Here is a 21,240-nt window from a genome sequence, read left to right as displayed (position 1 = left end):
TCTAAATTATCTGTTAAACTACTAATTTGTATAGTTCCCTGAAGAGTTTAATAACATGTACATGTTTTGTTAAATTTTATACTTTTCATCATTTGTATTATCCTATTTTTGTGTATTATTTTTGTGTATTATCCATAGTTACCTTTATTAAATAGATGTTGCTTGCTACCCTGTGCTATATGCTATGGTGGTTTTTAAAATATATGAATGATGGCCACTCTCCTGGTCCTTAAGAAGGTCACCAAAGTTTTTCAAGGTGAAACCACTGTTACTAAGATAAGCTATGAGCACATAGTGGAAGGTGACCATGCTTTCTTCAGAAATACCCATGATATTTGAAATGCAAAGTTCTCTGGTATTCCTGCTTATTGTACAATCATACAGGATCCTAAGGCACTGCTCTGTGAACAAAAAGGGCCTTCAGTCCAATGGAGGCGCTTGCTAAAAGGATAGGGAGGATTTTTGTGTGTGTGAAATTTCTTCATACATTAAGCTGCTCATGCTGCTTCAGACGACTCCTACCCTTAAGCAGATTTTGCCAGAATGTAAAATCAGAAAAAGGGCCTCCTTCTTTAGCAGAAGTGGTAGGAAGATCGATTCATGAGTTCTTGGGATGCGGCACAATTGTCATATGCCACTTTGGGGATGGAACTGAATAGTGAACTTTGAACAACAGCCTTGCTGTGTGTGCCAAGTTGATCAGGTATGAGATACACAGTTTGGGAATCTTTCTTTGCAAAAGGGGGATGCAAAGATACTAGGATGAACAACCAGACCACAACCTGTGGTCTCTCTTTGCAACAATTAAGACAAATAGGTAAAGGTAAAGGTACCCCTGCCCGTACGGGCCAGTCTTGACAGACTCTGGGGTTGTGCGCCCATCTCACTTAAGAGGCAGGGGCCAGCGCTGTCCGGAGACACTTCCGGGTCACGTGGCCAGCGTGACATCGCTGCTCTGGCCAGAGCCAGAGCCAGAGCCGCACACGGAAACGCCGTTTACCTTCCCGCTGGTAAGCGGTCCCTATTTATCTACTTGCACCCGGAGGTGCTTTCGAACTGCTAGGTTGGCAGGTGCTGGGACCGAGCAGCGGGAGCGCACCCCGCCACAGGGATTCGAACCGCCGACCTTTCGATCGGCAAGCCCTAGGCACTGAGGCTTTAACCCACAGCGCCACCTGCGTCCCCATTAAGACAAATAACCAGACCACAAATGAAGGTTCAAAGCTCTATTTTCTTAAACCGGTATTACAAAGTGAGCAATCGGAGCCTTATTCTCTTCTGACTAACCCATCCCAACCTTCTCATAGTGTGGTTACACACTGCCATCCTTCAATGTCTAATTTTATTATTTATTAGTTTATTAGACATTTATTTCTGATTAATTATTCTATTTTTAAACTGTCTACAAACATCTATTCTTAATGATCCATGATTAATATATCCATTATTTACATTAATTTGAGATTAAACAATACTAGCCATACTTTTTTCATGTATATTCAACTTTTTATTCTTTCACATTTGAACACAGAATGTTTTTAACTTCTACTTAAAACTTTTTTTCTACTGGGAGGGGTTAGTGAAAGTTTATAGATTGCTAAGGAGCACAGCTAATATCAAATAATGGAGTTTTAACAAAAAAAATGGAGTCCTAACAGAGAGAAATAGGAAATTCTTCTTTATTCCTAGATTTTATATGATTACTAGGGGTTTCTGTCTGCTTGCCAAGTCCCCTAGAGCATCGCTGTCCTACCCCAGCTGACAGCAGCACCCCAACATGTGCCAGCTTATTCCATAGTACCAGCATCCTCTCTCTGAAGCATCTCTTGCTCTGCAGGGCACATCTGAGCTTAACTGTTTCCCCCTGCTTCTAGTGACATCACTCCACCACCCTCTCCTAAATCAAGCCCTTTTTATCTACAGAGGGAGGACTCCATTCATTTGTATTCTAACACCTCTTTCCTTTGATGCTTTGAACTCCTAATGGTTAATCCCACCAGGTGGTCCCCTCACAAAGAAGTTTGCCTGACTTCATTAAAGGTAAAGGTAAAGGTACCCCTGCCCGTACGGGCCAGTCTTGACAGACTCTGGGGTTGTGCGCCCATCTCACTTAAGAGGCCAGGGGCCAGCGCTGTCCGGAGACACTTCCGGGTCACGTGGCCAGCGTGACATCGCTGCTCTGGCCAGAGCCAGAGCCGCACACGGAAACGCCGTTTACCTTCCCGCTGGTAAGCGGTCCCTATTTATCTATTTGCACCCGGAGGTGCTTTCGAACTGCTAGGTTGGCAGGCGCTGGGACCGAGCAGCGGGAGCGTACCCCGCCGCAGGGATTCGAACCGCCGACCTTTCGATCGGCAAGCCCTAGGCGCTGAGGCTTTAACCCACAGCGCCACCTGCGTCCCTTCATTGACTTCATTAACACTTGTTTATTTGGATAGGATTATAATGTCTAATACACAACCCAGGAAGTGTGCCTATTTAACTAGCTTTTATCTGCTAATTACTGATGCCTATCCCTGGGTCCACCACACCTCTTCCTACCCCTAATACACATTTGGGTCTGGCTATTTTCCCATTCTAATGTATTGGCTCTAATAAATTTCTAACAGTTATTAAAGCCAAGCACTTAGCACCCACAGATCGATACCATTTCTCGGTAGCACACATCCATATTAAAAAATATAACAATAAAAGGTAGATAAGTTGATTTTATTTAATATAATTCTTGTCCTATAAATAAGAAAGGCTTGGATTGCCATGTTGGTACTAGCCAAGCTGCTCTAGGAAGGAAGTTTCAAAGCTGCCATGTGGTTGAATGGCACTTTATAGTATGAGACACTACTCTCCTGCTCCAAGGTCTTAATGTAGAAATTCACACAGTAGAGCAAATGGGGGAGGAAAGGAAATAAGGTAACCCTAGATAGACATAACTCCTCTGGGCAATTGGGATTGTGTCAAAGGTTTCATAGAAAAGCTATGATTGGCGGAGGAATTTGAAGGAAGGAAGTAAGGAAGTAATGGAAGCAGTTACAGGTATAGGAACAGCAAGGAAGAAAGCAATTATTTAAGGGAGCAGCAAACTCGAACAGCTAACAGTGATGGAGTAATCTGTGTGAAGGTAACATTTATGGTTTTAACAGCGGAAAGGTAAGAGTGGGAAGGCCTTGGAGAATTCTGAAAGTAAGCAAACATGTTTGAATGGGATATGGAAATAGAAAGGAGGCCAGTATAGGATTGAAGGAGTAATGCGTAACCAGGCAAAAGGTGCATGATGTGGGCAGCAAAGGCAAATCAATCTACATTAGATTGGCAACAGACCAGTCTAGACTGAAAGGTGCTAAGAATGAAAGAAGGGCCGTGCAATCGTCACCAAATTTGGTGAGAAGTGCTGCTGGGTAGCATGACATGCTGCATGACATTCCAGGTACAGCAGTGAATCCAGGAGAACACCACCAGCCTGTGAATATAAATGAGCTGGTTCTTTTCCCCACATGCCTTTCGATCCTGTCACACAAATAGGGAAATCCTCCACTGCTGTCCTCTAGGCCACTATGGCATAGGCCCGCTGATCCAACACGCATTACGAAAAGAGAAAGGACTTTTCCATCACTGGGAAGGGCACCTGGGGGGAAACACTCCCTCCCATCAGGAGTAACGTAACGGCCAGCGGAATAGCGGCGGTTTCGCTTCCCCCTTTTCACGTCAGCGGCGATCGCGCCCTTGATTCTCGGGGCGAGCCCGGTTCCGACATCGCCAGAACAATAGTTGCCATGGTGCGTTTCACAGCGGACGTGACGTCCTTGAACTAGAACGGGCCGAACCCCCCTTGACAGCCGCCGGATTGAAACTCCCGCGAGCGCTTTCGCTTCCGGGTTTGCCCCCCTCCCTCGCCCCGCCCCCCGTCCGAATCGCCTCACTTTCTGGGTTTTGTTCCCCGCAGCGGGGCGCCGCCCCCTCGGGCAGACTCAGGCCCCGCCCCAAGCCACGCCCCGCCCCTTTCCTCTGCCTTCGCCGCTGCTGCTCTGAGCTGGGCGAGCCGCGACGGCGGATGCGGGCGGCTCGGTGGTTGAGCTGAGGCGCTCGCTCGCAGGGAACTGTCAGTCAACATGGCAGCGGCAGAGGAGACGGCGGAGAGGGAAAGCGGCGGCGGCGGCGGCGAAGTCCTGTCTGTCTACGTGTTCGACCGGCGCCAGGCGGATTCGGACGGCGAAGACAAAGTTGTGAAGTGTCCCGAGGGAAACTACGGCGCCTTCCGTAGCGCCGTGTGCCAGGTGAGAGAGCGCTTGTGAGGGCTGGGGGGGGGGGGAGAAGGGGGCAAAAATGCGTCACGGCATAACGGGCAACCGACGGATGGGGAGCCAGCAACCCAGCCCGCTTTTTGGTCGGGTGCTGGAAGAGCCCGGACTCGAGGGCGCCCGGTGGCTTCTCTGACACGGGGGTGGGGTGGGGTGGGAGGCGGCGAATCGCGCGCGGGGTGTGGGGGCTTCTCTTGACACGGGTGGGCGAAAAGGCGCGAAATGGCCCGGCGGCTGAGCGAGGTTGACGGGTGGCGGTGTGAAGCGAGAGCGCGAGTGTCTCTTGCGCGCAGGGAGGAGCAGAGCTGTCATGTTGAGAAGGAGCAGGAAATGCTCGCCCTGCAGGTCCCTCGCTGTGAACTTGCGGCTTGCCAAAGAAGTCTGTTAGGCTGTGCTTGTTTTTCTTGTCTCTTTCACTCTAAGAATAAAAATCTCATCATTGGAGGATTTGCAGCGCCTCATCGGCATCTTGGATTTGCACGAAGTCAAGGGGAAGGGGGTGTAAGAGAAAGCGGGTTGCAGCACGAGCGCAGCAGCCTTTGGCATGGCAGCTAGAAGGGAAGGACACGAAACCGAAAGTGGTGGGAAAGGTCCGGAGAGATTGCTGTTTTAAAGTTTTGACAATCGGAGCTGGCTTCAGTACAGAAGCTGTTGTAACAGAGCCTGGTCAAACTCCCTTTTTACTGAAGCCTTATTTCAAGTAACCACTTTCCCCCTCAGTGCCCTCCTTGCTCCAGTCAAATGTCTGCCATTGTTGAAAACTGTGTTTCTCACATTATCTCCTCTGCTTACTCTACGAAAACCTCTGTTGTTGTTTGAAACCTCAGTTTTCCTGTTAGAGTCTCTGCAGCTCAGCTTGCTTTACTCAAACCTCTACCACTGATTAAAACTTCATTTTCCTCTGTGTACTTTCCTTCTTCTGTACTCAAACTTCCAGCCCCAGTGCCAGACTATTTTGTGCCTAGGCACAGCTAATTACTTGTACACACACATACACATACAAATTGCATCAGCAAGGGCCTCAGCATCAGTATTTCCAGATAAACCTTATGTCATAAAAAAACTCTATTAAGCATCATTGTTGTTGTTGTTGTTTAGTCGTTTAGTCGTGTCCGACTCTTCGTGACCCCATGGACCAGAGCACGCCAGGCCCTCCTGTCTTCCACTGCCTCCCGCAGTTTGGTCAGACTCATGTTTGTAGCTTCGAAGACACTATCCAACCATCTCGTCCTCTGTCATCCCCTTCTCCTTGTGCCCTCCATCTTTCCCAACATCAGGGTCTTTTCCAGGGAGTCTTCTCTTCTCATGAGGTGGCCAAAGTATTGGAGCCTCAGCTTCACGATCTGTCCTTCCAGTGAGCACTCAGGGCTGATTTCCTTAAGAATGGATCGGTTTGTTCTTCTTGCAGTCCATGGGACTCTCAAGAGTCTCAGTTCAGCAGAGAAATAATTATAGATCCATTGAACCAAACTGAAGAAACTAGTTGCTTCTAGACAACACTTAGCAGCATTATTGACTACCAAGTTTAAAATGTGTGCATTGCAGGGCACAAAAAGGCACATGGATTTACGTCCAGGACTCTTTTGTATGCCATTTTCTTTGCATTTAATGTTACTCCCATTAACATAACTTTGAGCACACAGATTCTCATTTGGTAATCCATTTGCTCGAACTGTCCAATAAGAGTTTCTGTCATAAAACACCTGTAGTCTCCTTTAGTGGAACAAATCCCAAGAAGTGTTCTCTTATGATAACCTCATAAGGCATGGGCAGGGAGGACAACTGCCCCCTCCATCAAGTAAATCCATTAAAATACTTAACTGAGGTTCTGTGCCCCCAACATAAAGCCTGGCTATGCCCATGTTCACGCAGGTCACTTCAGTGCTGCTAACACAGCAGTTTGACTTTACCCCCAGAGGTGCACTACATTATATCTCAAGACAGACGGGTGCCATCAACAACAACCTCAAAATATTAATATATACATAAAAACAGTTCTGATGTATGAATTACTTCAAAAATAATAAAAGTATTCAAAATATAAATATAAATTAAAATACCAGAAATTTATAAGAAAAAACAAACTAATCTGTATAAAACTGTGTCCCTCAAAGGTCAGCACTGTGCCCCTGTGATATCTGCGCCCTAAGTTGGCCTAATGATAGCAGCCCTCCTGCAAAGTTCTTACACTTTGGTACTTCAGCTGCCTTGTGTGAAAGAGATGGAGGATGAAGAGCCCACTTTGAATATTCTATAGAACTGTCACACAATTTGTTTCATTCCTGGTACCATGTGTTATCTTCAGTTTGAAGTTCATGATTCAGTGTGTAATTTACTACAGGTATTTTATTAACAAACAACACCCATGTATGCAACATCCACCAGGGTGTATACAAATCAATGATTTTTTAAATTTAAATTGGGTTTTTTTATTTAAATTGGATTTTTAAAATTTAAATTGGATTTTTAAAATAAAATGCTTTTGGATGGACAATATTTCTAAATATAGTTTTCTATTTAAGTTACATTATAGTCCGAAGGCTATTCATCTGGAAATAAGGATTTGTTTTAAGTTTTTTTAATGTGTGCTAAAACTCAAAGTTCTTTTTAAAAAAAGTTTAACCACATCAGTTAACAAACGTAGATACATATGCTATAATGTCATTGTTTAAGTTAAATAAATTGTTTAAATTGTTATTAAGGAAACAATTATTTTTCTCCTTCCAATAAACTACTTCAGGAAAGTTGTCCAAATATAAACAGTTAACTTATTAAACCTCACAATACTTTCATAATTATCTGTCTGTGTATTTCTAATAGTATAACCAAATCAGTAATTTTTTATATAACTGTAAATACTCTGAAAATTTGTTATTCCAAAAATGAAACCTTCATCTGGTTGTAAATATTAAGATTATACCAGCAAGAATGAGTATTTCTGTAAAAAAATGATTTAAATCAAGTCTTAGTGACTAGTGATTTAAATCAAGTCTTAGTGACTAGTGATTTAAATCAATTTGATTTAAATCAAATCCACCCTGGCGTCAACCAATGGAACTTAACATTCTGTAATTAAACAAACTAACTACCAGACTTGCTCTTAAGATTCTGTTCATCTTAAAGATGCAGCAGCATACATCAGTATTGGAAGTGTGTGCAAAGGGGGATGCAAAACAGGAGAGAGGAGACATGGAAATGGGGGGAGGGGATGATTTGTTTGCAAGAGTGAGCTGAGAAAGGGGAATAAGAGGGAGGGAAAGTGGCAGCATTGGGGATCATAGAATTGTAGAGTTGGAAGGGATTCTGAGGGTTGGTCTAGTCCAGTCCAACCCCTACAGTGCAGTAAATCTGTTGACAGTCTTCTCCGGGTGGGCTCAAACAACCAACCTTCTGATTAACACACTGACCCAGAACTACTATATTCCTCTTAACCATTCTGTTTCCTGCAGTAGTGAAGATAATTGTACACAACTTTATCAATACTAGGCTACATCTCAGCTTTGGACTTGTTGTTCAATATAGAGGTCTGCTGAGAAATGATTACCAACCATGTTCTGATGCAATACTTCTAATTAAAGTGTAAAACAAACGCAGGAAGAGTGTTTTGATTAGGTGCTCAGAGACTTTCTCTAGGGCAGATCGAAACTGCATTCTAGTCATTCTAGTCTGTAGTTTAAGCTTAAAAGTTTAGAAGACTGCAGGTAAAGCTGAGTAAAACTTTGTTGATATTTATGAGATGAACAAAATGTGTCATTCCATATTACAAGAAGTACAGTGGTGCCCCGCAAGACGAATCCCTCGCAAGATGAAAAACCCGCTAGACGAAAGGGTTTTCCGTTTTTCGAGGCGCTTCACAAGACGAATTTCCCTATGGGCTTGCTTCGCAAGACGAAAACGTCTTGCGAGTCTTGCAATTTTTTTCGCTTTTTTCTCCCTTTTTCTAAGCCGCTAATAGCCGCTAAGCTGCTAAGCTGCTAATAGGGTTGCTTCGCAAGACGAAAAAACCGCTAGACGAAGAGAATCGCGGAACGGATTCTTTTCGTCTTGCGAGGCACCACTGTAATAAGATATTGGTTATAAAAGTAACGTACAATATCATATGGAGAAATGAAAATGTTTGCAAAGAGAAAAATTTAGAAGCCAAGGAAGCCCTGTCAGACATTTGGCTTCCAAAAGAATGTTCGCAAACCGGAACAGTAACTTCCGGGTTTCGATCGTTCAGGAGCCAAAACGTTCAAGAACTAGGCTGTTCAAAAACCAAGGACTTATAAAAGTGAACTTATAAAACAAATTAAGCTGAAACCAAAAAGTGCCTACATGAAATACTGGGCTCATAGTAAAGAATGGAAAGAGTCTAATGTGCTCCAATAGCCTTATAGAGTTTCTCCTACAAAAATGTTTAGATGGCTTTAAAGGGGGATTAGAGAAATTAATGGATGAAGTATCTTCAGTATCCATTTGCCAGGGCAGCTAAACAGATTCTCCAGGTTCAAGTCCAATATGCCTTTCAGTGCCAGTTGCTTGGGGCAACAATAAGGCATTGTTAAAGGAAAGTGCATCCTGGACTATATAAACCTTTTTGGTTTATAGGACACTTCTTAAGGTTCTTGAATGTTTTTAGCCCAAGCTCTGCTTTATCTCCCTCCACCCTTCTAATTTAATATTTAACTTGCCTTTGTAGGTATTTGGCATTTCCTCCAAAGAAACTTTTATTGTGACAACCACAAATAGAATACAGATCACAAATGAAAACTTTGGTATGTAAGTTTTTCTTAATGGATACAATCTATACCCAAATGCTCTCTGATAAAAGTAGCAAAAGTGCATGAAAACTCATGCCTCGCCCATTGTTTATTTCTGAGATGCCACAGGACTCCTATTTTTTATCAGAACACTAATTAGTTTCTGCATACATAGCAGGATTTTAAAACATAAAATCAGAAATGAGAAATATTTTTATGCTCTGTGTATGGAAATCAGTTTTTTAAAAGAATAACACAAAAGTTAAGTGCTAACATTCATGTAGTAACAATCGAAAATTAATATCCCTTGTTAATTGGATATCTGATTTCATTACTAAATTGTTTTTTATAAAATGCAAGCTAAGTAACTTACAGTATATTGCAAGTCTAAGGGGGAAAGAAGCTTTGTACTAAGTAATCAAAACAATGTACATTCAGGTCCTTCTTTCTGAACACAATGCGTTCCCTGGAAATTGTTCGTTAGGCAATTGTAGTGTTTTATCTCTCAAACAGTATATAAATTTTATGAAATAAATATATAAGTAAATAAAATATATTTTAACAGCAGTATGAAAAATGAAGTTGGATTTTTATTTCATATATGTGTTGTAGGGGGAATGGTTAAAGATGGCATGACTGTCTATTTGCTACAATCAGTTGACCAGTCACTCCCCTCTGCAACAAAAGAGCGTATTGATTTCCTACCACATTATGATACACTTGTGAAAAGTGGAATGTATGAATACTATGCTAGTGAAGGACAAAATCCGCTGCGTAAGTATATCAGGTATTCTTTGAACTGTAACTGTATGACACACAGTTAATTAGTACATTGTATTGTTAAGACCAATGTTTTGCTATTAAATATCATGCAACAGATTTAAAAAATAAGCTGTAATTAAAATAAAGTTAGTTTTAAAGTAATCTTTAAAAAATTGAATCAGGATTAAAACAAACTTTTCCTATCCATCTTCCTCTTTTCCCTTTAATAGCATACATACTTTACAGCCCCTAAAAAGTTGCCTTCCCCTCAAGCTCTCCAACAACATACTTTAATGTGTTGAACAGCTGTACTAGTCTATAGTGTCCTTTAATCTCTGGTATTGGCATAGCACCCCACATTGGGTTGTGTTGAACTCAGGTCAGAATACTGCTAATTATATTATGGATGGCTGATCTAAAATGCTGACTGGGACTGGGAAATTGTCCCAACAGAAGACATTACCTGAACTTACAGTATGACACCAAAATTCAGTGTAATCTTTATATGAATGAGTCTCTGTCAAGTTTCTAATAGCCATCTGTCACTACCTCTCCTGTCAGAGAGAAAGATACTCCTCTTTTCAGAGGGAAAGAAGATAAGATATAGCTTGTATCATATGTTGCCTTTCAGGAACATGTCAAAAGTGGATATTCTAATTTTTGTTAATAATTTTAATTATTAGCAAACATTTCTCTCTTTTTCTGTTTAGCGTTTGCTCTTGCAGAATTAATTGATAACTCTTTATCAGCTACTTCTGAAAATACTGCCGTCCGGAGAATACAGTTAAAGCTGGTAAGTAACTAAGGAGCTACTCCAGTGTTTTGCAGGGTTATTGTATGATAGAATCATCATATACTGTTTCTTCTTCTTTTAAAAAAATAGTTATTTGATGACTCTCAAGGGAAACCAGCCGTTGCCGTGATTGATAATGGAAGAGGCATGAGTTCTAAACAACTGAATAATTGGGCTGTGTATCGGTTATCAAAGTTTACACGACAAAGTGATATGGAAAGGTTAGGATGTTCTAATTTCAATGGTATTTAAGTATAAAATTGGTGAATTTCATTGTGTAAGAATTCAGTGTTCTCAGGACATGTTATAAAAGGTTCCCGTAGTTCTTAAATGCTGAGAAATTGAAACAGCTAACAAAAAGTCCAAATAATTATACTTTGAGGTCTCAGTATTTCAAGTCTTTTATCTTTTGTTAAGATATGTAGTTTTTACATTGATAACTTTGTCAACCACTTGAAATACTTTAGTAATTACCAGGAAGCAGATCAATGTTTCTGAATATTTGAATGAATATATAATGGAGATATTTTGTAATGTTTAGTTAGTAGTAAGCATTATGTGTTCTTGCTTGGTATTGTTATGAATTGGAAAAGTTTTCAGTAATGTCTGATATACTCACACTTGCATATTTAACAGCTTCTGCTATTTCTTTTTTTGTCTAATTTTGGTATTAGTGACCATTCAGGATATGTACGTCCTTCAGCTGTACCGCGCAGTTTAAACAGTGATATATCATATTTTGGGGTTGGTGGTAAACAAGCAGTGTTTTTTGTTGGACAGTCTACCAGAGTAAGTAACATTTTATATTTTTACAATTTTAGCCATTTTATGTGGTACTTCTTGGCTAACCTAGATTAGCAACTGGCTGAGTTTTCCTGCTTCTGTATGCAGCATACCTGTAAAGTGTGCCCCATGCTGATACAGTAGTCATAAGGAAAATCATCAGACCATTGTCACCAATTGGCTATTAGAAAGGAGGCCTGTCCACTTAGCAGTTATTGGGAACACTGGTTTGGCTTACCCACACCCTTCATGGCCTTTGGTAAATGAACAGGACCCCTTTGCCTCCCAGCTGTTAGTTGGTAACAATAGTTTTCCTACATGAACCACAGTCTGGCAATTGGGACTGCTGGTCTCAAACACTGGATATTACACACTTAAAATGAATGAGAATACTCTGTGTTGCTGGTGGAGAGAAGGCAGTCTTTGTCTTGAATACGACATAGTAATGAGACGGGGTGTATTCTATATCTGGGTGCTGTATTGGGGGGAAATGCATACTGATGGTCCCTTGTCATCTTGTGTGCACTTTTGACAGATGTGGCTTCTCTTGTGATTCTGAAACTGTTCTACAGTGGTACCTCGGGTTAAGTATTTAATTCCTTCCAGAGGTCCATTCTTAACCTGAAACTGTTCTTAACCTGAAGCACCACTTTAGCTAATGGGGCCTCCTGCTGCTGCTGCACCACTGGAGCACAATTTCTGTTCTCATCCTGAAGCAAAGTTCTTAACCTGTGGTACTATTTCTGGGTTAGTGGAGTCTGTAACCTGAAGCATATGTAACCTGAAGCATATGTAACCCGAAGTACCACTGTATTTATTATTTAAAATTTTTAAATCTTGAACAGATGATAAGCAAACCTGCAGATTCTAAAGATGTTCATGAGCTTGTACTTTCTAAAGAAGATTTTGAAAAGAAAGAGAAAAACAAAGAAGCTATATACAAGGGATACATTCGAAACAGAAAGGTAAGGAACTTAAATTATTTGTTGAGTTATACAAAATACTTGAAAAAAGGTCATCTTAGTACTTAACAAGTAGCTACCAGGGTTTAGGCAGCTGTTGGGGAATTAATTGTACCAACAAGTTTTATCTTTTCTGATAAGCAGCTGGACAAGAAAGATGAGAGCAGTTGTTTCCCAGTTTATGGTTACAATTCCAGTCAAGTGACCTATTTTATTTTATTTTAAAACTATTTCTCAAAGCCATCTGACTCTTCCCATATTGTTAATGATGATGAACGATTCCTGCACAATCTTATCATGGAAGAAAAAGACAAAGAAGGTTTCACTGCAGTAGTTATTACAGGAGTACAGCCAGAACACGTGCAGTACCTGAAAAACAATTTTAACCGTTGGACGAGGCAATTATCGTGAGTTGTTTGTTAAAATAGTTAATATGTTCAAATACTATTGACTCAAATCTTGCATTACTTAAGATTTTTTTGTGCAGTTTCTGCAAATCATTTATTAATTGAATTTACTATAAATTTATACTAGTCTATATTAGTGCATAGTACGCTTAGTGCTGCTTTCAGGTTTCCAGCTGCCAGTTGTGGGGTGCCCATTTTATAACTTAACTTGAAGTAAATGCCTGCTTGATTATTCAACAGTGTACCAATTTTGTAAATGTATTTTATTCAAACTTTTAACAGACACATATACCATTTTTTTACAGACACATATACCATTACTATATCCATGGACCAAAAGGAAATGAAATTAATTTGCCAATGAAGGAAGCAAGAACTTTCAACAATATTGATATTGAGGTAGGATCTATATACATTGGTTTGCAAATAATTACATTTGCTTAGAACCAGGGACTATCCAAAGTGTTACACTTGCAAAACAGGGCTTTCCTATTTCCTCCTTTCCCTGCATTGTTTCTGGTGTTCAGGGAATAGCATGAGCAATGTTGCAGTGGGATGCCGGTGGAAAATATTGTCCCTTCCTTGCATGAACAGAAGTGTCTTTCTGCTAGCATAAGGAATCCTACCCATTGAACAGTGGGAACCTCTGGATCCTACCCACTTCATATTGTGTACATCTGCCCTGCAAGGAGATAAAGCTCCAGTCATGGCTCTAACCTTTAGACAGCCCTGCCACTACCATTCCTATAAGCTATAAGTTACTGGGGAGCACAGATTCTCCTGATTCCTGGTTTGCACAAATCTTGGAGCATGTTGTTAAGTTTGTATTATTTCTGCCTCTTGATGACCGTGGCAACAAACAACATTTATAGGAGGAATTTGCATTTATTTGTTGTTTATTTGTAGATTTCAATGTATGAAAAAGGGAAGACACCTAAGATTGTGAATCTTAGAGAAATTGACAATGATATGCAGACATTATATATAAGTACAGCAGCGGATAGTTTTGAGTTCAAGGCGAAAGTTGAAGGAGACGGTGTAGTGGAAGGTGTTATACGCTATCACCCTTTCTTGTATGATAAAGAAACCTATCCTGATGATCCTTGCTTTCCTTCAAGTAAGTTGGGTAACTTTCATACTATTTCTCATTGATATACTAATAATGAAGGCTACATTTTGCATCCTCCTTGTGCAGCTCTTTAGCTTGGGAGCGAGGAACACTGCACTGAAGTGGTTTCACCTCTGCCTTCTGACTTTTTCCAGAGAGTAGCAATAGGGAACTATTGCCCCATGTAAATTGCTTTCATAGACCTGACGAAGGCCTTTGACCTCATCAACCGAAAAGGACACTTCACACTGCTCAACAAGATAGGATGCCCACCTAAGCACTATAGTATGATTGTTTCCTTCCATGAGAACATGTGTGGCACCGTCCAGTATGACAATTCATTCTCAGATGCCTCCCTAATAACAACAACAACAACAACAACAACAACAACAACAACAATGTGGAGAATGGCTGTGTTCTAAACCCAGCTCTCTTAGGCATATTCTTCTCCCTGTTGCTCTCATATGCCTCCAGATTGACTGCAGGTGATGTGTATGTCCATTCAAGAAGCAAGAGGGTCTGTTCAACCTGGCACAGCTTGATGCCGAGACAAAAGTGTGGTGGGTTATTATCTGGGAGATGCTGTTTGAAGATGACACAACCTTGACAGCACACTCTGAGGAAGCTCTACAGCAAAGCTTTCCAAACTTTTCATGTTGGTGACACACTTTTTAAACATGCATCATATCACAACACAGTCATTCAGTTTTACTAGCAAACCAGAGGTTAAACTAACCCCTTTCCAGCTCCGGGAGGAGAGTGGGGAGAGTTTACACAACGCACCTACATACTGCAGCTGACACCCTAACATGTCACAACACACAGTTTGGAAAGCTCTGCTCTCCAGAGTCTCATCGGCTGCTTTGCCCAAGCCTGCATGATGAAGACCAACATCCTGGGTCAAGACATCGCCAGCACTCAACAAATCAGCATGGGTGACAACATGCTTGAGGTGGTAGACAATTTTGTCTACCAGGGTTCCACCATAACCAGCAACCTTTTCATTGACACTGAGCAGTACAAGCATACTGCCACAGCAGGTATGGCAATGTCTCACCTCTCCAAAAGAGTATGGGGAAATGTGCCTAGGTAGCTTCAATGGATAGAAGTGTCTTAACTTACTGGTCTTGACAGGTTTGTCAACTACAGTCCTTCATGGAAAGAGGTAGCTTGGCTCAATGCTCTGTTAACCTGAAGACTGGGCAGTTTTTACTTACTCTCTGTGGAGCTGCTGGTTTGGAAGTTGCTGTCAATGCAGAATGCCACAGTGCTGGTGGGCACAAATGGTCAGGTGCACATCATGCCTCCACTGGTTGCCTGTATGCTTGGGAGCCCAGTTAAAGATACTTCTGTTGACATCCAAAGCCAGGCATTTCTGAAGGATTACTATCTCTTGTTATAGACCTGTCCAGTTTTTGAGATCTGCAAGGGAGGCCTTGTTGGCAGTTCTGCTGTGCTGTGAAGTTTGTGAAGTGGCAGTACCTGAGAAGATGATCTCTATGGTAGCCACTCAGCTGTTGAATGCCTTCTGAGGTGCATCTGGTTTCGTCACTGTATACATTTCAACAACTGGTCAAGCCACACAATTTTGCACTGACAATTAGGACTGGAGGATGAGATTAGAATATCCCTCGCTGCAATGTTGTTGTTTCTGTCCGCTCTTCATTCAGCTTAATGATCTAGTACTGTTTAGGTTTTACTTAGTTAACTTGTAGTATTGAGCTTGGAGGTAACCTGCCTTGGGGCAGGCTACATGGTGAAGAACAGGGCTATAATTACATATATATATAATTATACAACCTGAAATTCTTATGCTGTAAAGTGCACCTAAGGTCGATGGGGACGTTTGGCTGAAACTTTTAGGGTGATTTGTTCCCTGCTTTGTATGACATGGGAGAAAACCATGAAGCCTATTGGGTCACTGGGTATTAAGCTGTACAAACTTTACTTTACTTTACTTTACTTCACTTCACTTCACTTCACTTACCAGTGTTGAATAACTTTTATTAGTTTGATGCATATTTGAGGGGAAACTGTATGACTAATAAATACCGTATTTTTCGTCCTATAGGACACACTTTTTCCCCTCCCAAAATGAAGGGGAAATGTGTGTGCGTCCTATGGGGCGAATGCAGGCTTTCGCTGAAGCCTGGAGAGTGAGAGGGGTCGGTGCGCACCGACCCCTCTCGCTCTCTAGGCTTCAGGAGAGCCACAGCGCCAGCCCCACAAGGTCGGGGGACAGCGGGGAGGCAGAACGCCGCCATCCCGCTGTCTCCCGATGTGGTTTGGAGGCTGACAGCGGGGAGACGCGTGCTTCTCCCCGCCGCCAGCCCCGCAAGCTCCGGGGACAGCGGGGAGGCGCAGCGCATCTTCCTGCTGTCCCCGGACCTGGTCTGCAGGCAGGCGGCAGGGAGAAGAACGCTTCTCCCCGCTGCCTGCCCCGCAAGCTCCGGGGACAGCTGGGAGGCGCAGCACGTCTTCCCGCTGTCCCTTGACCTGGTCTGCAGGCGGGCGGCGGGGAGAAGAGCGCTTCTCTCCGCTGCCGGCCCCACAAGCGCCTGGGGGGGAAATAATTTTTCCCCCCTTTATTTCCCCCCAAAAAAACTTGGTGCGTCCTATGGGGCGAAAAATACGGTAGTTAGAAATAGTGGTTTAATGTTCTATTTTGGAGAACAATGTCTTCTGTCCTTGCATTCCTTTGTAATTTGACACTCATTTTTCAATTTAGAATTAAAAGATGACAATGATGATGAAGAATCCTATGTAATAGAAAAGGGAGCAAGAGGGAAAAGGCCTATTTTTGAATGTTTTTGGAATGGAAGACTAATACCATACACAACTGTTGAAAAGTAAGATTATGCCTATGCAATAATTTACATTTTAATATTTTTATTATTTTTATAAAAGTTTCTAATCATTGCCTTTCTCCCTAAGCTTTGAGTGGTGTGCTCTGCCCAAGAGAGGTCTTGCCCCATCTGAATGTTACAACAGAATTTCTGGTGTGTTATTTACAAATGACAGATTTCAGGTCAGCACAAACAAACTGACTTTCATGGATTTGGAATTGAAGTTAAAAGACAGAAACACAATTTTTACAAGAATCATCAATGGGCAGGTAATACTTGTACAATTTAATTGCTTGTCACAATTGGATAAATAAATTAAGAGAACCATTATATGTGAGCTTTCTGTCTTTTTATTGACTTACTTTAGATTTTTAAATTACATTGCCTAAGTTTAGACTTTTATTGTATTTGAGGAGTTTGGTATGTGCTACCATAATGTTGGGGCTGGCTCCTAGTCTGAAGGGGCCCTGGGCAAAGTACTTTCTGGTAGGTTCCTTCCCTACTTCATCAATGGACCTTGGGAGGCTTACCTGGCTTTAGTAGTAGTACTGAGCAGATGGGTCTAGTCACCTTTTTAATTCCCCTCAGTGGCCAAGTGATGCTAGGTCAGGAACATTGTGGGTAATTAAAATTGCCACACCTTGTCTCTTCGTAATTTTAAATAATGACTAATTGAAGCTGAGGCCTGCACAAGACTGCACCTTCAGACAGTCATAAAGGCTGAACTACAGTTACTCTAATACATGTTCAAAATTCTTCACAGGAGCAAAGAATGAAAATTGACAGAGACTTTTCATTGTGGCTCAAGGAGTGCCATGAAAAACATGACAAACAAATAAAATTCACACACTTCGAAGAAATAATTACACGCACTGAGCTGCACTCTAAGCGCTTGCAGGGTCCCTGGTCTACATATTTGGCAATAGAATGGGATGGAAAGACATACAAAGCTGGGCAGCTGGTAAGTTAATTGCTTGTTGATGACACTTTTTAAGATGGCCTAACGCAGATTTGAATGCAACAAAAGTTTAATATAAATAAAATTATAATATGCTTTTAAAAGAATGTTTGCTGGGGAAATAGAAGTACTTTGTTGCTTATCCTGTATAATGCAGACAAAAATATTGATGTTATATATTATTTTATGTTATAAAAAGCTAATTTAGGATTCAATTATTGCTACTGTAAAAAAATATTGTAAATGTTTTTATTGATGTGAGCATTTCTACCCCACCCTTGTAATGCATACATATCCCTCTGGGTGTCTTAGAACAATTAAAATCACAGTATCATTATGAACCCATGATGTCACAATACTTTTTTTTACTGATAATTCTAATATTCCTTATAAATGGCTTAGTGGTTTTATTGCAATCAAGCAGTAGATAGATAGACACTTTAATTATGCCCAGAAACAAATTAGCAAACAACACAGCTGTTGCAGATGATGTGTAAAGTTAGCTGTTTGAACACTGATCTAAAACTGGATCTTAAACCCCCCAAAACATGCTCACTCATTCTTGCAGTTGTGTTCTGAATCAATCGAAGTTTCCAAAGATTGTTCAAAAGTAGCCCAAATTTAACACGTTGCAGAATGACCGCTCCCCGCTTAAAACGGGGGGCGCCCTTTGCGTGGACGCGTGCAGCCCTGGATCTGGAGTGGCCCCATCAGCATAGGCTTTGCCTTCCCTCATGTGGGATACCTGGAGGTCCCCGCCTACCCCAGTGAGTTGTCCAATCCCACCTGGGGGAAGCGTTGCCAGGGAAACCAGGCCAGGTAGGGGGAGGGATTACCTGCCCACACAATAGAGGGTGGCTCTTACCTGGTAATCCTCACTTGGCTCCAGAGCTTCTGAATCAATCGAAGTTTCCAAAGATTGTTCAAAAGTAGCCCAAATTTAACACGTTGCAGAAATATAACCTGTATGTAATTAACACATCTGTTGCTGTAGCCGCATCTCCTAATCTCAGATAAGTGGCCATCAGCCTATGAGGGGGAAAGGCACTTCTGGCGCCCAATAGCCACATGCGTGCCTAGATACAAGGCTGAATCTAGGACTAGCCACAAATTGCAAGCCTGCTTCTTCAAGGGGAAAATCAATGAGACAATGTTTTGGCAAGCAGGGTGTGAGTGGGTGAGTGTTGCAATCCAAGGTGAATATTGATGCTCACCCCTCTTCAGTGTTAATGTGTTCCATTTTATTGTTTTTATAAATTAACAAAGCCTGTTGGGATAATCTGGGATTTCTTTGAAGGCAGCAAAAAAGTCTCAACAAGGCTAACCCAATGGGCCGAAGATTCCAATCGGATAGGCCATGAACAGGTCGGGTTTAGACCAAATCGCGCTTCTATTGACCATGCAATAATTCTATATCATTTGGCGCGGAAGTATTCTTCCCCCACTCATGGTCTTCTATGTGCCGCTTTTATAGACCTGAAGGCGGCTTTTGACAGTATCTCTAGAGAGCTGTTATGGGAAAAACTGGCAAAGTGGGGCATAGATAAAAGGCTGTTGTGGCTTATGATTAAATTACATGAAGGGACGGCCGCTAGGGTGAGGTTAACACCTGAGGGCGATCTCACAAACTCTGTACCAATAAATAAGGGGGTACGACAAGGGTGCATCCTTGCCCCCTATCTTTTTAACCTCTATATTAGTGACATGAGAACTCCCCTAGCTGAGGCCCAAACCACCATTCATGCACCCAGGCTTGCAGACTATTGCTGCCCCTTATTATTGTACGCTGACGATGCGGTGATCCTCTCATATTCTCGAATCGGTTTGAGGAGGGCCCTTAAGATTTTTGCGTTATATTGCCAAACAAATTCACTTACTATTAACCATTCCAAATCTAAAGTCCTAATTTTTTCCAGGAGTCGTAAACTGTATAGATGGGAACTCGAGGGGAAGCCAATTGAACAAGTTTACAAATTTCAATATCTAGGAATTTACTTCCAGTATAATATGGGATGGAAAGCGCATATCACATATTTACAAAATAAGGTTAAAGCCCTTATCTACGCTCTATTACGCTTCTTCTTTACTGAGGGGGCTATGCATGTTCCATCTGCCTTAAAAGTTTATAGTGCAAAAGTGGTTGCAACTATGGCCTATGCGGTCCCTTTATGGGGCGCCTTTGTAAACCTCATGCCTCTGGTGACATTGCAAAATCTTTTTCTAAGACGCCTTTTGAAACTACCCTCCTGTGTAAGCAACTCTGCCATTCGCTTAGAACTTAAGACCCCCTCCTTAGAGATTCTGATGTGGAGACATGCCTTTAATTATTGGCTGTCCCTTTGGCATAAATTGCCAAATTACCATCTTATTCAGTGCCTTTGGAGAGATGAATTCACCAGCCCATGGGCAACAAAAATCCATTCCAAACTGTTGTCTTATGGAATCTCTCCTTCCGATATACTTAATTTAGATCTAATTACAGCTAAAAAGGTCATCAAACAAAGATTGGAGGAGGTTGATTTGCAACAAAATCTTACTACAGGTGGAGGTACATGTTCCCCGATAAATCAGGGCATTACATCTATGTCCTAGATACCTCGATATCTGTCTACCTTATCGGCTGCGTCGCATAGATTCGCATTTGTTAGAGCCAGATTTAATGTGTTCCCCTCAAATGTGCTGAGCAATAGATTTTCTAACGGTAAAACCTCTGTTTTATGCGCATGTGACAACAAATCAATAGAATCCCTTTATCATATCTTGTTTAATTGCCCCTTATACATTGTTCCCCGATCAAGGATTCTGAGTTCAATCATTCTGGAAATTGTTGCTAAACCACCTGAAGTACATCTAGCTTATCTACTCCAGGACATTGACTCTTATAGAACATTACAGGTTGCCAGATTCCTGATTTCAGTTCTTTCATATAAAAGACTTCATGGAATGCTGCATGACTATTAAAAATCTAGTAAACTCTATGCACCATCTTTATCTTCAAGGCCATAATACGGTACATCTAGAGATTGTAAGTAAGGTGAAGGAGATTATGCGTTGAAAAATTTTAGTTGATGTTTTAGATTGTAAAATGCTATTTTATTTGTTGATTTGTTTTACCTTGTGGGCTTATAGCCGAATAAAGTATTATCTATCTATCTATCTGTCTATCTCAACAAGGCATTTATTAATTATCACTACCAGCTGTTGCCTCTGATAGCTACAAACGTACCCCATCAGCACATGGGTTTCCACTTGCAAAACAAGACTTCCCCCCTCTTACTACAGCCCAGTTTGGGGATCAGAACTGAACTGTTAACTTGAAAAGCATCAGCCTTGCTGTGTTTGCTGGTCCCATGAGTAACAGTGAGGCGAGGTCCAAGTCCAGTCCGAGATCAAGGGTGCAGTAGGGAGGCAGTCCGTCAAAGCTGAAGCTGGGTCCAAGGCAGGGAGTCGGGTGAGGTCAGGAGCTCCAGCAGGCAGGAACAGGCTACCAACAATGTTGCTCCCGCAACCTGGGACTGGGCTGGCTGGCTTTTATCTGCCCCGAGGCATAGGGTGGTCCCGGTCCACAGGTGACTTGCCTCTCC

At 41.8% G+C, this 21,240-nt stretch overlaps 1 protein-coding gene across 1 annotated transcript in view; it reads left to right on the top strand.

Moving 5' to 3' along the window:
- The first annotated feature begins 3,830 nt into the window (after positions 1–3,830).
- Positions 3,831–21,240, top strand: part of SMCHD1 (structural maintenance of chromosomes flexible hinge domain containing 1) — a 67,271-nt gene continuing 49,861 nt past the window's right edge. The window contains exons 1-13 of the mRNA XM_079982604.1: positions 3,831–4,271; positions 8,977–9,052; positions 9,650–9,811; positions 10,510–10,592; positions 10,683–10,813; positions 11,267–11,381; positions 12,221–12,340; positions 12,578–12,744; positions 13,050–13,143; positions 13,651–13,861; positions 16,581–16,701; positions 16,787–16,967; positions 17,462–17,659. Coding sequence (XP_079838730.1) covers positions 4,107–4,271; positions 8,977–9,052; positions 9,650–9,811; positions 10,510–10,592; positions 10,683–10,813; positions 11,267–11,381; positions 12,221–12,340; positions 12,578–12,744; positions 13,050–13,143; positions 13,651–13,861; positions 16,581–16,701; positions 16,787–16,967; positions 17,462–17,659 — 1,824 coding nt within the window. The 5' untranslated portion in view covers positions 3,831–4,106. The remainder of the gene's footprint in view (positions 4,272–8,976; positions 9,053–9,649; positions 9,812–10,509; positions 10,593–10,682; positions 10,814–11,266; positions 11,382–12,220; positions 12,341–12,577; positions 12,745–13,049; positions 13,144–13,650; positions 13,862–16,580; positions 16,702–16,786; positions 16,968–17,461; positions 17,660–21,240) is intronic.

This window comes from Podarcis cretensis (genome assembly GCF_951804945.1).
Source record: "Podarcis cretensis genome assembly, chromosome: 7".
Taxonomy (NCBI): Eukaryota; Metazoa; Chordata; class Lepidosauria; order Squamata; family Lacertidae; genus Podarcis; species Podarcis cretensis.
Note: the sequence above shows the minus strand (reverse complement) of the source record. Positions and strands in the feature narration are given on the sequence as shown.